General features: G+C 32.1%; 1 protein-coding gene across 1 annotated transcript in view; it reads right to left on the minus strand.

The window, feature by feature from the left end:
- Positions 1-19,827, minus strand: part of LOC143228014 (putative glutamate receptor) — a 75,841-nt gene that overhangs the window by 33,776 nt on the left and 22,238 nt on the right. The window contains exons 2-3 of the mRNA XM_076459359.1: positions 8,496-8,630; positions 6,311-6,522 (exon numbers count right to left, since the gene is read on the minus strand). Coding sequence (XP_076315474.1) covers positions 6,311-6,522; positions 8,496-8,630 — 347 coding nt within the window. The remainder of the gene's footprint in view (positions 1-6,310; positions 6,523-8,495; positions 8,631-19,827) is intronic.

Consider the following 19,827-nt stretch of genomic DNA (forward strand, 5'->3'; position numbering starts at 1 on the left):
ATAAATAGTCCTAGAGAAGTTTTATGTGAAATTGTTGTAATTCTTTATGTTTAGAAAAATTAGATGAAATACAATATGAAAAATATTAGTGTAAAGTTAATGTATTTAAAACTAATCACGAAATTATGAAATTATTTAACTAACAGAAAAGCTCTAGTAAACAGTAAAATTATATAATATTGTCTACTTAATATTAACAATCACATAGCTGTCAATAACGTTCAATAAACAGACTTGGTTAAATCTTATTATTTAATACGTCAGACATCACTGTTCAACAATAAAACTCAGTAAACAATAGATCAACAGACGTGGTTAAATGTTATTATTTAATACGTCAGACATCACTGTTCAACAATAAAACTCAGTAAACAATAGATCAACAGACTTGATTAAATGTTATTATTTAATACGTCAGACATCACTGTTCAACAATAAAACTCAGTAAACAATAGATCAACAGACTTGATTAAATGTTATTATTTAATACGTCAGACATCACTGTTCAACAATAAAATCAATAAACTGTAGATCAACAGACTCGGTTAAATGTTATTATTTAATACGTCAGACATCACTGTTCAACAATAAAATTCAGTAAACAATAGATCAACAGACTTGGTTAAATCTTATTATTTAATACGTCAGACATCACTGTTCAACAATAAAATTCAGTAAACAATAGATCAACAGACTTGGTTAAATTTTATTATTTAATACGTCAGACATCACTGTTCAACAATAAAACTCAGTAAACTGTAGGTGAACAGACTTGATTAAATGTTATTATTTAATACGTCAGACATCACTGTTCAACAATAATACTCAGTAAACAATAGAACAACAAACTTGGTTAAATGTTATTATTTAATACGTCAGACATCACTGTTCAACAATAAAACTCAGTAAACAATAGATGAACAGACTTGGTTAAGTGTTATTATTTAATATGTCAGACATCACTGTTCAACAATAAAATCAGTAAACTGTAGATCAACAAACTTGGTTAAATGTTATTATTTAATACGTCAGACATCACTGTTCAACAATAAAACTCAGTAAACTGTAGATGAACAGACTTGGTTAAATGTTATTGTTTAATACGTCAGACATCACTGTTCAACAATAAAACTCAGTAAACGGTAGATGAACAGACTTGATTAAATGTTATTATTTAATACGTCAGACATCACTGTTCAACAATAAAACTCAGTAAACTGTAGATGAACAGACTTGGTTAAGTGTTATTATTTGATACGTCAGACATCACTGTTCAACAATAAAACCTAGTGAACAATAGATGAACAGACTTTTTAAAATATTATTATTTAATACGTTAGACATCACTGTTCAACAATAAAACTCAGTAAACAATAGATGATCAGACTTGGTTAAATCTTATTATTTAATACGTCAGACATCACTGTTCAACAATAAAATCAATAAACTGTAGATCAACAGACTCGGTTAAATGTTATTATTTAATACGTCAGACATCACTGTTCAACAATAAAATTCAGTAAACAATAGACCAACAGACTTGGTTAAATCTTATTATTTAATACGTCAGACATCACTGTTCAACAATAAAATTCAGTAAACAATAGATCAACAGACTTGGTTAAATTTTATTATTTAATACGTCAGACATCACTGTTCAACAATAAAACTCAGTAAACTGTAGATGAACAGACTTGATTAAATGTTATTATTTAATACGTCAGACATCACTGTTCAACAATAATACTCAGTAAACAATAGAACAACAAACTTGGTTAAATGTTATTATTTAATACGTCAGACATCACTGTTCAACAATAAAATCAGTAAACTGTAGATCAACAAACTTGGTTAAATGTTATTATTTAATACGTCAGACATCACTGTTCAACAAGAAAACTCAGTAAACTGTAGATGAACAGACTTGGTTAAATGTTATTGTTTAATACGTCAGACATCACTGTTCAACAATAAAACTCAGTAAACGGTAGATGAACAGACTTGGTTAAATGTTATTATTTAATACGTCAGACATCACTGTTCAACAATAAAACCCAGTGAACAATAGATCAACATACTTTTTTAAATGTTATTATTACGTCAGACATCACTGTTCAACAATAAAATTCAGTAAACAATAGATCAACAGACTTGATTAAATGTTATTATTTAATACGTCAGACATCACTGTTCAACAATAAAACTCAGTAAACTGTAGATGAACAGACTTGGTTAAGTGTTATTATTTGATACGTCAGACATCACTGTTCAACAATAAAACCCAGTGAACAATAGATGAACAGACTTTTTAAAATATTATTATTTAATACGTTAGACATCACTGTTCAACAATAAAACTCAGTAAACAATAGATCAACAGACTTGATTAAATGTTATTATTTAATACGTCAGACATCACTGTTCAACAATAAAACTCAGTAAACAATAGATCAACAGACTTGATTAAATGTTATTATTTAATACGTCAGACATCATTGTTCAAGAATAAAACTCAGTAAACAATAGATGAACAGACTTGGTTAAAGGTTATTATTTAATACGTCAGACATTACTGTTCAACAATAAAATCGGTAAACTGTAGATCAACAGACTTGGTTACGTGTTATTATTTAATACGTCAAATATCACTGTTAACGAATAAAACTCAGTAAACAATAGATGATCAGACTTGGTTAAATCTTATTATTTAATACGTCAGACATCACTGTTCAACAATAAAATCAATAAACTGTAGAGCAACAGACTCGGTTAAATGTTATTATTTAATACGTCAGACATCACTGTTCAACAATAAAATTCAGTAAACAATAGATCAACAGACTTGGTTAAATCTTATTATTTAATACGTCAGACATCACTGTTCAACAATAAAATTCAGTAAACAATAGATCAACAGACTTGGTTAAATTTTATTATTTAATACGTCAGACATCACTGTTCAACAATAAAACTCAGTAAACTGTAGATGAACAGACTTGATTAAATGTTATTATTTAATACGTCAGACATCACTGTTCAACAATAATACTCAGTAAACAATAGAACAACAAACTTGGTTAAATGTTATTATTTAATACGTCAGACATCACTGTTCAACAATAAAACTCAGTAAACAATAGATGAACAGACTTGGTTAAGTGTTATTATTTAATATGTCAGACATCACTGTTCAACAATAAAATCAGTAAACTGTAGATCAACAGACTTGGTTAAATGTTATTATTTAATACGTCAGACATCACTGTTCAACAATAAAATTCAGTAAACAATAGATCAACAGACTTGGTTAAATGTTATTATTTAGTACGTCGGACATCACTGTTCAACAATAAAACTCAGTAAACTGTAGATGAACAGACTTGATTAAATGTTATTATTTAATACGTCAGACATCACTGTTCAACAATAATACTCAGTAAACAATAGAACAACAAACTTGGTTAAATGTTATTATTTAATACGTCAGACATCACTGTTCAACAATAAAATCAGTAAACTGTAGATCAACAAACTTGGTTAAATGTTATTATTTAATACGTCAGACATCACTGTTCAACAATAAAACTCAGTAAACTGTAGATGAACAGACTTGGTTAAATGTTATTGTTTAATACGTCAGACATCACTGTTCAACAATAAAACTCAGTAAACGGTAGATGAACAGACTTGGTTAAATGTTATTATTTAATACGTCAGACATCACTGTTCAACAATAAAACCCAGTGAACAATAGATCAACATACTTTTTTAAATGTTATTATTACGTCAGACATCACTGTTCACCAATAAAACTCAGTAAACAATAGATCAACAGACTTGATTAAATGTTATTATTTAATACGTCAGACATCACTGTTCAACAATAAAACTCAGTAAACTGTAGATGAACAGACTTGGTTAAGTGTTATTATTTGATACGTCAGACGTCACTGTTCAACAATAAAACCTAGTGAACAATAGATGAACAGACTTTTTAAAATATTATTATTTAATACGTTAGACATCACTGTTCAACAATAAAACTCAGTAAACAATAGATCAACAGACTTGATTAAATGTTATTATTTAATACGTCAGACATCACTGTTCAACAATAAAACTCAGTAAACAATAGATCAACAGACTTGATTAAATGTTATTATTTAATACGTCAGACATCATTGTTCAAGAATAAAACTCAGTAAACAATAGATGAACAGACTTGGTTAAAGGTTATTATTTAATACGTCAGACATTACTGTTCAACAATAAAATCGGTAAACTGTAGATCAACAGACTTGGTTACGTGTTATTATTTAATACGTCAGATATCACTGTTAACGAATAAAACTCAGTAAACAATAGATGATCAGACTTGGTTAAATCTTATTATTTAATACGTCAGACATCACTGTTCAACAATAAAATCAATAAACTGTAGATCAACAGACTCGGTTAAATGTTATATTTTAATACGTCAGACATCACTGTTCAACAATAAAATTCAGTAAACAATAGATCAACAGACTTGGTTAAATCTTATTATTTAATACGTCAGACATCACTGTTCAACAATAAAATTCAGTAAACAATAGATCAACAGACTTGGTTAAATTTTATTATTTAATACGTCAGACATCACTGTTCAACAATAAAACTCAGTAAACTGTAGATGAACAGACTTGATTAAATGTTATTATTTAATACGTCAGACATCACTGTTCAACAATAAAATCAGTAAACTGTAGATCAACAAACTTGGTTAAATGTTATTATTTAATACGTCAGACATCACTGTTCAACAATAAAACTCAGTAAACGGTAGATGAACAGACTTGGTTAAATGTTATTATTTAATACGTCAGACATCACTGTTCAACAATAAAACCCAGTGAACAATAGATCAACATACTTTTTTAAATGTTATTATTACGTCAGACATCACTGTTCAACAATAAAACTCAGTAAACTGTAGATGAACAGACTTGATTAAATGTTATTATTTAATACGTCAGACATCACTGTTCAACAATAAAACTCAGTAAACAATAGATCAACAGACTTGATTAAATGTTATTATTTAATACGTCAGACATCACTGTTCAACAATAAAACTCAGTAAACTGTAGATGAACAGACTTGGTTAAGTGTTATTATTTGATACGTCAGACATCACTGTTCAACAATAAAACCCAGTGAACAATAGATGAACAGACTTTTTAAAATATTATTATTTAATACGTTAGACATCACTGTTCAACAATAAAACTCAGTAAACAATAGATCAACAGACTTGATTAAATGTTATTATTTAATACGTCAGACATCACTGTTCAACAATAAAACTCAGTAAACAATAGATCAACAGACTTGATTAAATGTTATTATTTAATACGTCAGACATCATTGTTCAAGAATAAAACTCAGTAAACAATAGATGAACAGACTTGGTTAAAGGTTATTATTTAATACGTCAGACATTACTGTTCAACAATAAAATCGGTAAACTGTAGATCAACAGACTTGGTTACGTGTTATTATTTAATACGTCAGATATCACTGTTAACGAATAAAACTCAGTAAACAATAGATGATCAGACTTGGTTAAATTTTTTATTTAATACGTCAGACATCACTGTTCAACAATAAAATCAGTAAACTGTAGATGAACAGACGTGGTTAAATGTTATTATTTAATACGTCAGACATCTCTGTTCAACAATAAAATTCAGTAAACAATAGCTCAACAGATTTGGTTAAATGTTATTATTTAATACCTCAGACATCACTGTTCAACAATAAAACTCAGTAAACAATAGATCAACAGACTTGGTTAAGTGTTATTATTTAATACGTCAGACATCACTGTTCAACAATAAAATTCAGTAAACAATAGATCAACAGATTTGGTTAAATGTTATTATTTAATGCCTCAGACATCATTGTTCAACAATAAAACTCAGTAAACTGCAGATCAACTGACTTGGTTAAGTGTTATTATTTAATACGTCAGACATCACTGTTCAACAATAAAACTCAGTAAACAATAGATCAACAGACTTGGTTAAATGTTATTATTTAATACGTCAGACATCACTGTTCAACAATAAAACTCAGTAAACAATAGATCAACAGACTTGATTAAATGTTATTATTTAATACGTCAGACATCACTGTTCAACAATAAAACTCAGTAAACTGTAGATCAACAGACTTGATTAAATCTTATTATTCAATACGTCAGACATCATTGTTCAACAATAAAACTCAGTAAACACTAGATCAACAGACTTATTATTTTGATCCTTACCTTCTCGAGCATAAGTCTCATTAAAACCCAAGAACAAGCTACTACTACGTTAAACGGTGAAATTATTTTAGCATCTGACTCTAAAAATGACAGAAGCGTTGGCACATCTGGCAAATTTTCTGATGCTTTCACTTCCGGTGTTGAAGAGATTTTGTACAACGTTGTCGATATTCGGTGGCTGTTCAGATCCTTTGTAAGGTAATTTAGTGGCCCTGATTTCACAAAAGAGGTTTTTAAAATATTTTCTTGTAACGTATATAAATAAAGTACATTAAAATTAGGACGATGCTTGCTTACGTTATCGTGTGTACATGTTAAAGAAATAAAGCAAACTGTAATTTTTTGTTCTTCAAACGAATTTAAGAAAAACTACATCGTTGGCACTTACTTGGCACATTTAACCTAAAGGAACAGACGGAGATAATTTTGAGATTATGGGTTTGTTTTTATACCATTTGATAAAGAGGGCTCCCATATTGTACCTTGATGAGTCAGTTTATGTATTTGTCTATTGCAACACTCAGTGCAAACTGATCGCACAAGAATATCTGTTCCAACACTCAGTGCAAACTGATCGCACAAGAATATCTGTTCCAACACTCAGTGCAAACTGATCGCACAAGAATATCTGTTCATTTCAGAATTTCGTGCGAGACTAGATGAGATTTGTCTGCGCTTAGTAATACCTTTAGTTTTCAAATTATAGGCTAGAAGATAGGCAGCTATCCAACGACACTCATCGCCAACTCTAAGGTTACTTTTATTGCATCAACAACCCTAACATGCAGAATGAGGTTTTGAGAAAACAGGTTGTAAACCATGGATCCTTGAATCCACAATTTTTACATGTTCTTCCAGCGCTTGGCAACCCTACTCCTCGTTTTCTAGTTAAGTTCCAATAGTCATTAATAAAATAACTATAACACTGATGGTATGTTTACTAATATTGTTTCACGTGACTCTCAGTCCCTCCCTCCTCGTGGCACAGTGGTACGTCTGTGGACTTATAGTGATACAAACTAGGTTTCGATAGCCCTGGTGGGCAGAGCAAAGATAGCCCATTGTGTAACTTTGTGCTTAATAACAAACAACAACAATGTAGGTCATTAGAAACTCTGTGAGCAAAAACGTCACTGCCTCAAAAGCAAGTTTGTTTCACAAAAATATTTTATTATAAAGTGTATTAAAGCTGATGGAATCCATAATTCTAGTGTTATCAAATCAATGTCAGAATTTAAACTCTGCGTGTAACTGTTTTTATTTCTTCGTTTGGAATTAAGTACAAAGATATCCATTGGATTATATGTGCTCTGCCCACCACGGGTATCGAAACCCAGTTTCTAGCGATGTGAGTTCGCAAACATACCGCTGTGCCACCGGGGGGGCATGCGCATAACTGATGGATATCAAAATAATTTGTCTCAGTTATTTGTCAAGTAGAGGCTAGCCTTTCTGAAAGCTGTTGTCAGGATCGGGCAATAGTGCTGACACCTATAGGTTGTCTAATAAAGATCGATTTTCTAAATTTGAATTTATCAAAGCTCTAAGTGATTTATTTATGAACATAGCTGTCCCTATGTTAACATTTAAGTTTCACTATTTAATCTTGAATTACCTTCTATTCATGATTTATCCAGTTCTACTAAGACATCATACACTTACAAAGATTTTTCTAATTATAACACTGCACAACAATTTTTTTGAAGAGTTTTGCTTCCTCAAAAGTTTCTGCTGATCGTGACAGGTACCTGGTGGGTGAGCACAAATATAGTTTTAGTTTTGCTTCATCACGTAGGAACTCTGAGAAATATACAGTTAACTGTTTACCGGCAATAACATATTTAATTGTGTTTATGTTTGTAATACGCTAATTAAGTTAAACATAATTAAAAGTGTTTTGCTCCTGATTTTTGTTTGTATTCAATGTCCGGTGCATCACGTTGCAGTGTCCAACAGTAGTCAGCAAGCATTGACGGATTACAGTTGCCCTGATATCGTTTTTACATTGTAACAATGTCCTGGTGAAACTGAATGATGGGCAAATTTGGATGTGATTTTCGTGATCAACAGCCAAAATCTATAAAGAACATCCAACAGTGTTCAAGAAGCAAAAACTTTGTTGTGGAGTGTAATCCAATACAAGAACGGTTATTTATCCAGTTCTGCTGAGACATTATATACTTACAAAGATTTTCTATATGATCATCATGTACAAGGGTCAAGCTTTTCCATTGAAGCTTTCCATCAACGACATCCAGAAGAAACTCCTTCCACACATTATTGTTCAGGACTGACCTGTTCCAATCTGCTCCAGCTACGGCTTTAGTGAATTAAAAACAAACGTTAGATGAGTTCTGTTTCATTCATCAAATGACGTACTTCTTGTTGGTAACATATTCAGCACTTTATTAAAATAGGTTTATATTATTGATGTTTCGTAAGCGATATTTAAAACAAACGACTAGACCAAAGACTCGTAAACTTTAGACAGAATTATTCATAGTTTAGAAGGCAGTCAATAATTCGCACTAGAAGCAGCTTATTTGATAATTTTACACCATTTATCTCTGCCAAACGATTGTGAATGATAAAGCTTTCTGCTAGCTGGAAGACTTGTTTTGTTTATCATTGTTCATTATTGAGACCCTAAAATGGTTGAATGGAAGGTTGGATAACGCAACAATGAATAAAGTTCCTCAATGAACGATGATTTCCTCACTGATAGGATAAAGCCAGAGGTTGGCTTCGTGGGGTTAACAACTTGGCTATTTTTAGTTTTATAAAATATATTTGTCTATTTAGGGTTGCCAACAGCGTTAGCCACCTACATAGCTACCTTTCAGCGAATAACATGAGGTACTGAGCTTGTTCAGTGACAACTTATGGGCTCGAACCTAGGGCCTATCGATCCCTAACCCAATATGAAAACCACTAGTTCACGCCTTATTCCGTAAGACAGGAATCATTTTATTTCGTTTATAAAACTATAATAATAACATTAATAACAAGTAATTCATAAATAAATACACTACAATTTTAAAAATAACAGAAATAAAAACATCATTGTATATTGTATGATTTACGTGTCTCAACAAATCATGCTTATTACACTTGTTACATTTCTTTAAATTTTCTTTATTTCGTCTTATATTTGAACTTATTAAAATCTGCTTGTTTGAACCTACAAAATGGATTTTCTGTGTTGTTATACAATGTAACAGTTTCGTAAAACAAGCGTGAACAATGTAACAATACATTGTAGCAGCTTACTAAAACAAGCGTGAACAATGTAACAATATAGTGTAGCAGCCTAGTAAAACAAGCGTGAACAATGTAACAATATAGTGTAGCAGCGTAGTAAAACAAGCGTGAACGATGTAACAATATAGTGTAGCAGCCTAGTAAAACAAGCGTGAACAATGTAACAATATAGTGTAGCAGCCTAGTAAAACAAGCTTGAACGATGTAACAGTATAGTGTAGCAGCCTAGTAAAACAAGCGTGAACGATGTAACAGTATAGTGTAGCAGCCTAGTAAAACAAGCGTGAACAATGTAACAGTATAGTGTAGCAGCCTAGTAAAACAAGCGTGAACGATGTAACAATATAGTGTAGCAGCCTAGTAAAACAAGCGTGAACAATATAAAAATATAATGTAGCAGCCTCGTAAAACAAGCGTGAACGATGTAACAGTATAGTGTAGCAGCCTAGTGAAACAAGCGTGAACAATGTAACAATATAGTGTAGCAGCCTAGTAAAACAAGTGTGAACAATGTAACAATATAGTGTAGCAGCCTAGTAAAACAAGCTTGAACAATATAAAAATATAATGTAGCAGCCTTGTAAAACAAGCGTGAACAATGTAACAGTATAGTGTAGCAGCCTAGTAAAACAAGCGTGAACGATGTAACAGTATCGTGTAGCAGCCTAGTAAAACAAGCGTGAACGATGTAACAGTATAGTGTAGCAGCCTAGTAAAACATGCGTGAACGATTTAACAGTATAGTGTAGCAGCCTAGTAAAACGAGCGTGAACGATGTAACAATATAGTGTAGCTGCCTAGTAAAACAAGCGTGAACTGTGTAACAGTATAGTGTAGCAGCCTAGTAAAACAAGCGTGAACGATGTAACAGTATAGTGTAGCAGCCCTAGTAAAACAAGCGTGAACGATGTAACAGTATAGTGTAGCAGCCTAGTAAAACAAGCGTGAACGATATAACAGTATAGTGTAGCAGCCCTAGTAAAACAAGCGTGAACGATGTAACAGTATAGTGTAGCAGCCTAGTAAAACATGCGTGAACGATGTAACAGTATAGTGTAGCAGTCTAGTAAAACGAGCGTGAACGATGTAACAGTATAGTGTAGCAGCCTAGTAAAACAAGCTTGAACGATGTAACAGTATAGTGTAGCAGCCTAGTAAAACAAGCGTGAACGATGTAACAGTATAGTGTAGCAGCCTAGTAAAACAAGCGTGAACGATATAACAGTATAGTGTAGCAGCCTAGTAAAACAAGCGTGAACGATGTAACAATATAGTGTAGCAGCTTAGTAAAGAAAAGTGTAAAGAATGAAAGAACATAGTGTAGCAGTTTAATAAAGGAAGGATGAACAGTGTAACAACAATCATAGTGTTACAAAATCTTCTTATACTATAAAACGAATCTTTTGTGATAAGCAGATGTTTTCTTTTTGATCTTAGTTATATAAACATTTGTTGTTTATATAGTTTCCACGGAGCTTTAGTATAAATATATGGCTTAGATACCATTGAAATGTTCTTGTTATAAATACTTTAGTTTTATACTGTAGATAATATCTACTCTGCTCGAAGGGATATTGCATTAACATTACATACCCGTCACTGAGTGTCAAATCCTTTAATGGCCTAATGGATGATGTCTGTATGTTGCTCTTTTTGGAAATAGGGAAACTTAGAGAAATAATCATATTCAGGTAGAGGCATCAAGAATTTTCCCTGCACACACTCCATTTTTTTTGTTTAATTTTAATTTTTCCTAAAAACTATTCATTCTCATTATTTCATACACTAAAAAACCTTTAGTGCAGACTACTCTGTACATCTGTTGTGAAAAAATCATCTGTAAATACCAGAGTAAAATCCCTTTGCATTTCTATAAATAGCATTTTATCCAGGTTTCATTACAAACAGCATAAGTTCAGAAAACTACATCTATTCTTTGTAGTGTTTGAAACAGCTTATTCTGTTGTTATTGTGTTAACTCTAAATAACAGCTTATTCTGTTGTTATTGTGTTAACTCTTAATAACAGCTTATTCTGTTGTTATTGTGTTAACTCTAAATAACAGCTTATTCTGTTGTTATTGTGTTAACTCTAAATAACGGCTTATTCTGTTGTTATTGTGTTAACTCTAAATAACAGCTTATTCTGTTGTTATTGTGTTAACTCTTAATAACACTCAACAGCGAAATGATTTTGTCGTGAACCGCCTGGCGGAAGAGCCTGTCTTCAGAATCTTGGGGGTTAAAAGTTCGTTACACACACAAAAAAAGAAAAGAAATATATATATTAATTAATTAATTAATTAAAACATGTGCAGTAATGTCTTATTCCCAATTATTATTTCTTGATGATGAGAAACTCACTTGAAATAAAAATGTATCTCAGAATATGGGTATTAGCACTTTTATTGACAAGGAGAGAACAACGTTTCGACCTTCCTAGGTCATCTTCAGGTTAAGAAAAAGAGAGTTTGAAAGCGACCTTTGCCGGACACATGTCTTAGGGACGAGAGTATAAACGGGTACGGGATTGTAGGTGGCGTTGCAGGTGTATGTTAAGTAATTAATTAGTATAGGTATAAAGGTATTCCTTTATATTGATTTAATTTTGGTTTTAGTTGCTGTATAAGTAGGGTTTCTTTGATTTTCTGTTTATTTGTATTTTTTTTTCGTACTTAATATCTGTGTGTTTTCTATGGTTATGTCGTGTTCATTTGTGTTCTGTGAGTCAAGTTTCCATTTTTCTACTTGTTTCTCCAATATAGAAGTTGGGGCAGTTGTTGTATTGTATTTTATAAATTATGTTGGTGTTGTGTTTGTCAGTGTAGTTTTTACAAAGTATGAACTTTAGTTTCGTACCTGGTTTTTGAATAGATTTAGTGTTTACTGAAATGTTATGTTTTGTTATAAGTTTTCTCCAAACGTTGGTTATTCTTTCTCTGATATCAGGAACATATGGTATACAACAGTATCAGGTTTTGTAGTTTGTTGTATCTTGGGATTTACTATTGTTTGTTTGTTGTTGGTCTAGATGTGTGTATATTTTTTTCCACGGTTTTTTGAGGACATTTGTTGATGTTGATGAAGCGTTGTTTTATTTTGTTGATTTCATTGTTAATTTTATCAGGTGAACATAGTTTTGTGGTTGTGTTTATTTGGTTTGTTAATATGTTGAGTTTTTGTTTTGTTTCATGTGCTGAGCCCCAGGGAATCCAGTGTGGGTGATTTTTCTGTGGATTTCTGTTTTGAATTGTGTATCAGTTCTAGTTATCTTGAGGTTAAGAAATGCTGTTTGGTTAGCTCTTCCTGTTCACAGGTGAACTTAATGTTGGGGTGTATCGAGTTAACGTGATTGAAAAACCTAATTGCATGTTCTGTAGATGTGAATCCAGCAATTGTATCATCAACATATCTGTACCAGTATAGTGGTGGGTGTAAGACTGAATTGATCGCTTGTGACTCAATATGTGTCATAAAAAGTTGGCCAGAACTGGTGACACGGGATTCCCCATACTTAGGCCATTTATTTGTAGGTAGTTTTGGTTATTGAACATAAAGTTAGTTTTGGTGGTAGTGAATTATATAAGGTTGCTAATTGGTTAGTGGGGATGTGTATCAATGGGTCGGGGTCTTGGATATAAAGTTCTAAAGCTATCTTTAGGGTTATTTGCGTAAGCTTTTCCTAATTTAGTAGTGTAAGACTAGAGGGAAAGCAACTAGTCATCACCGCCAACTCTTGGGCTACTCCTTTACCAATGAATAGTGGGATTGACCGTCACATTATAATGTCCCCACGGTGGAAAGGGTGAGTATGTTTGTTGTGACGGGGATTTGAACCTGCGACCCTCAGACTAGGAGTTTAGTGCCTTAACCACCTGGCCATGCCTGACTGTTTATCCTTGTGACAGAGGGATTTTAAACCTCTTCACGTATAGGTCGAGCTTGGTTATTGTCGAACCTCAAATTCTTACTTTATTAGATCAGCTAAAAAGGGCAAATAAGCGAATATGTTGTTTATTTTTTAAATGCACAAAAAGTTGCGAAGAAAACGACCTTTTGCTTTTGTGCAGTATAACATAAAAGCACTAATTTTTGTTGTTGTTTTTTGAATGTCTACGCGAAAGAATATAGTGCATCAGCTACAAAATAATATTATTACTTGTTGAATTACACCTACCCAACCAGCAATCACTTAGATAGGTGCAAATTCTACGGTCTGTGCCATATTATCTTTTATTCAGATAATTTATTACATTGTAAATGAATAACACCACACGCGTTAAGACATCATGCAAAGCTCAACCATGTCTGTCCAGGTTTGTGTCTCTCGGTGTTATTGGCAGAGATTTTCAAGGTGTGTTTGACAGTGACAAGTAGGGAATTTAGTTTGACCTTTTGATCTAACAGCGGTACAGCAATTTGATAATTAATGGGCGTGGCTTGCCGCTTCCATATACCCACCCTCTGAAGTACAGTGAAAAATATCTTGACTGGATGTGAAAGAACCATTTCAAATATTTATAGCATTGTTTGTTACCACTCGATTTTCCTTCATACATGCGAAATAGGCGTGGACGATATGGGAAGCTCGTTTTTATTGGCGTTTTTTACAAAGTTATGCTAGAGTTTCAACTGTTATGATCGTGAAAAAAATTCTTAGAATGAAACACTTAAAATACTGACTTACATTTTTTCTGCATTTTCTAGCGTTGTATACATTAAAAACTTCCCTGTAAAACAGTTACTGGTGTTCGTGATGACGAGAAACCCACTTAAAATAAAAATGTATCTCAATAAAAATGACCAACCATTCTAAGATACAAATTACTGGTGTTCGTGATGACGAGAAACCCACTTAAAATAAAAATGTATCTCAATAAAAGTGACCAACCATTCTAAGATACAAATTACTGGTGTTCGTGATGACGAGAAACCCACTTAAAATAAAATGTATCTCAATAAAAGTGACCAACCATTCTAAGATACAAATTACTGGTGTTCGTGATGACGAGAAACCCACTTAAAATAAAAATGTATCTCAATAAAAGTGACCAACCATTCTAAGATACAAATTACTGGTGTTCGTGATGACGAGAAACCCACTTAAAATAAAAATGTATCTCAATAAAAGTGACCAACCATTCTAAGATACAAATTACTGGTGTTCGTGATGACGAGAAACCCACTTAAAATAAAAATGTATCTCAATAAAAGTGACCAACCATTCTAAGATACAAATTACTGGTGTTCGTGATGACGAGAAACCCACTTAAAATAAAAATGTATCTCAATAAAAGTGACCAACCATTCTAAGATACAAATTACTGGTGTTCGTGATGACGAGAAACCCACTTAAAATAAAAATGTATCTCAATAAAAGTGACCAACCATTCTAAGATACAAATTACTGGTGTTCGTGATGACGAGAAACCCACTTAAAATAAAAAAATGTATTTCAATAAAAGTGACCAACCATTCTAAGATACAAATTACTGGTGTTCGTAATGACGAGAAACCCACTTAAAATAAAAATGTATCTCAATAAAAGTGACCAACCATTCTAAGATACAAATTCCTGGTCGTAATGACGAGAAACCCACTTAAAATAAAAATGTATCTCAATAAAAGTGACCAACCATTCTAAGATACAAATTACTGGTGTTCGTAATGACGAGAAACCCACTTAAAATAAAATGTATCTCAATAAAAGTGACCAACCATTCTAAGATACAAATTACTGGTGTTCGTGATGACGAGAAACCCACTTAAAATAAAATGTATCTCAATAAAAGTGACCAACCATTCTAAGATACAAATTACTGGTGTTCGTAATGACGAGAAACCCACTTAAAATAAAAATGTATCTCAATAAAAGTGACCAACCATTCTAAGATACAAATTACTGGTGTTCGTGATGACGAGAAACCCACTTAAAATAAAAATGTATCTCAATAAAAGTGACCAACCATTCTAAGATACAAATTACTGGTGTTCGTAATGACGAGAAACCCACTTAAAATAAAAATGTATCTCAATAAAAGTGACCAACCATTCTAAGATACAAATTACTGGTGTTCGTGATGACGAGAAACCCACTTAAAATAAAAATGTATCTCAATAAAAGTGACCAACCATTCTAAGATACAAATTACTGGTGTTCGTAATGACGAGAAACCCACTTAAAATAAAAATGTATCTCAATAAAAGTGACCAACCATTCTAAGATACAAATTACTGGTGTTCGTGATGACGAGAAACCCACTTAAAATAAAAATGTATCTCAATAAAAGTGACCAACCATTCTAAGATACAAATTACTGGTGTTCGTAATGACGAGAAACCCACTTAAAATAAAAATGTATCTCAATAAAAGTGACCAACCATTCTAAGATACAAATTACTGGTGTTCGTGATGACGAGAAACCCACTTAAAATAAAAATGTATCTCAATAAAAGTGACCAACCATTCTAAGATACAAATTACTGGTGTTCGTGATGACGAGAAACCCACTTAAAATAAAAATGTATCTCAATAAAAGTGACCAACCATTCTAAGATACAAATTACTGGTGTTCGTGATGACGAGAAACCCTCTTAAAATAAAAATGTATCTCAATAAAAGTGACCAACCATTCTAAGATACAAATTACTGGTGTTCGTGATGACGAGAAACCCACTTAAAATAAAAATGTATTTCAATAAAAGTGACCAACCATTCTAAGATACAAATTACTGGTGTTCGTAATGACGAGAAACCCACTTAAAATAAAATGTATCTCAATAAAAGTGACCAACCATTCTAAGATACAAATTACTGGTGTTCGTAATGACGAGAAACCCACTTAAAATAAAAATGTATCTCAATAAAAGTGACCAACCATTCTAAGATACAAATTACTGGTGTTCGTAATGACGAGAAACCCACTTAAAATAAAAATGTATCTCAATAAAAGTGACCAACCATTCTAAGATACAAATTACTGGTGTTCGTGATGACGAGAAACCCACTTAAAATAAAAATGTATCTCAATAAAAGTGACCAACCATTCTAAGATACAAATTACTGGTGTTCGTGATGACGAGAAACCCACTTAAAATAAAAATGTATCTCAATAAAAGTGACCAACCATTCTAAGATACAAATTACTGGTGTTCGTGATGACGAGAAACCCACTTAAAATAAAATGTATCTCAATAAAAGTGACCAACCATTCTAAGATACAAATTACTGGTGTTCGTGATGACGAGAAACCCTCTTAAAATAAAAATGTATCTCAATAAAAGTGACCAACCATTCTAAGATACAAATTACTGGTGTTCGTAATGACGAGAAACCCACTTAAAATAAAAATGTATCTCAATAAAAGTGACCAACCATTCTAAGATACAAATTACTGGTGTTCGTGATGACGAGAAACCCTCTTAAAATAAAAATGTATCTCAATAAAAGTGACCAACCATTCTAAGATACAAATTACTGGTGTTCGTGATGACGAGAAACCCTCTTAAAATAAAAATGTATCTCAATAAAAGTGACCAACCATTCTAAGATACAAATTACTGGTGTTCGTGATGACGAGAAACCCTCTTAAAATAAAAATGTATCTCAATAAAAGTGACCAACCATTCTAAGATACAAATTACTGGTGTTCGTGATGACGAGAAACCCTCTTAAAATAAAAATGTATCTCAATAAAAGTGACCAACCATTCTAAGATACAAATTACTGGTGTTCGTGATGACCCTCTTAAAATAAAAATGATCTCAATAAAAGAAACCATTCTAAGATACAAATTAAAATTAAAATAAAAAATGTATCTCAATAAAAGTGACCAACCATTCTAAGATACAAATTACTGGTGTTCGTGATGACGAGAAACCCACTTAAAATAAAAATGTATCTCAATAAAAGTGACCAACCATTCTAAGATACAAATTACTGGTGTTCGTGATGACGAGAAACCCACTTAAAATAAAAATGTATCTCAATAAAAGTGACCAACCATTCTAAGATACAAATTACTGGTGTTCGTAATGACGAGAAACCCTCTTAAAATAAAAATGTATCTCAATAAAAGTGACCAACCATTCTAAGATACAAATTACTGGTGTTCGTGATGACGAGAAACCCACTTAAAATAAAAAATGTATCTCAATAAAAGTGACCAACCATTCTAAGATACAAATTACTGGTGTTCGTGATGACGAGAAACCCACTTAAAATAAAAATGTATCTCAATAAAAGTGACCAACCATTCTAAGATACAAATTACTGGTGTTCGTGATGACGAGAAACCCTCTTAAAATAAAAATGTATCTCAATAAAAGTGACCAACCATTCTAAGATACAAATTACTGGTGTTCGTAATGACGAGAAACCCACTTAAAATAAAAATGTATCTCAATAAAAGTGACCAACCATTCTAAGATACAAATTACTGGTGTTCGTAATGACGAGAAACCCACTTAAAATAAAAATGTATCTCAATAAAAGTGACCAACCATTCTAAGATACAAATTACTGGTGTTCGTGATGACGAGAAACCCACTTAAAATAAAAATGTATCTCAATAAAAGTGACCAACCATTCTAAGATACAAATTACTGGTGTTCGTAATGACGAGAAACCCACTTAAAATAAAAATGTATCTCAATAAAAGTGACCAACCATTCTAAGATACAAATTACTGGTGTTCGTGATGACGAGAAACCCACTTAAAATAAAAAATGTATCTCAATAAAAGTGACCAACCATTCTAAGATACAAATTACTGGTGTTCGTGATGACGAGAAACCCACTTAAAATAAAAAAAAAATGTATCTCAATAAAAGTGACCAACCATTCTAAGATACAAATTACTGGTGTTCGTGATGACGAGAAACCCACTTAAAATAAAAAAATACAAATGTATCTCAATAAAAGTGACCAACCATTCTAAGATACAAATTACTGGTGTTCGTGATGACGAGAAACCCACTTAAAATAAAAATGTATCTCAATAAAAGTGACCAACCATTCTAAGATACAAATTACTGGTGTTCGTGAATGACGAGAAACCCACTTAAAATAAAAATGTATCTCAATAAAAGTGACCAACCATTCTAAGATACAAATTACTGGTGTTCGTGATGACGAGAAACCCACTTAAAATAAAAATGTATCTCAATAAAAGTGACCAACCATTCTAAGATACAAATTACTGGTGTTCGTGATGACGAGAAACCCACTTAAAATAAAAATGTATCTCAATAAAAGTGACCAACCATTCTAAGATACAAATTACTGGTGTTCGTGATGACGAGAAACCCACTTAAAATAAAATGTATCTCAATAAAAGTGACCAACCATTCTAAGATACAAATTACTGGTGTTCGTGATGACGAGAAACCCACTTAAAATAAAAATGTATCTCAATAAAAGTGACCAACCATTCTAAGATACAAATTACTGGTGTTCGTGATGACGAGAAACCCACTTAAAATAAAAATGTATCTCAATCCAACCATTCTAAGAAAGTGACCAACCATTCTAAGATACAAATTACTGGTGTTCGTGATGACGAGAAACCCACTTAAAATAAAAATGTATCTCAATAAAAGTGACCAACCATTCTAAGATACAAATTACTGGTGTTCGTGATGACGAGAAACCCACTTAAAATAAAAATGTATCTCAATAAAAGTGACCAACCATTCTAAGATACAAATTACTGGTGTTCGTGATGACGAGAAACCCACTTAAAATAAAAAAATGTATCTCAATAAAAGTGACCAACCATTCTAAGATACAAATTACTGGTGTTCGTGATGACGAGAAACCCACTTAAAATAAAAATGTATCTCAATAAAAGTGACCAACCATTCTAAGATACAAATTACTGGTGTTCGTGATGACGAGAAACCCACTTAAAATAAAAATGTATCTCAATAAAAGTGACCAACCATTCTAAGATACAAATTACTGGTGTTCGTGATGACGAGAAACCCACTTAAAATAAAAATGTATCTCAATAAAAGTGACCAACCATTCTAAGATACAAATTACTGGTGTTCGTGATGACGAGAAACCCACTTAAAATAAAAAATGTATCTCAATAAAAGTGACCAACCATTCTAAGATACAAATTACTGGTGTTCGTGATGACGAGAAACCCACTTAAAATAAAAATGTATCTCAATAAAAGTGACCAACCATTCTAAGATACAAATTACTGGTGTTCGTAATGACGAGAAACCCTCTTAAAATAAAAATGTATC

Source organism: Tachypleus tridentatus, chromosome 10 (assembly GCF_004210375.1).
Source record: "Tachypleus tridentatus isolate NWPU-2018 chromosome 10, ASM421037v1, whole genome shotgun sequence".
In the NCBI taxonomy this organism is placed as follows: domain Eukaryota; kingdom Metazoa; phylum Arthropoda; class Merostomata; order Xiphosura; family Limulidae; genus Tachypleus; species Tachypleus tridentatus.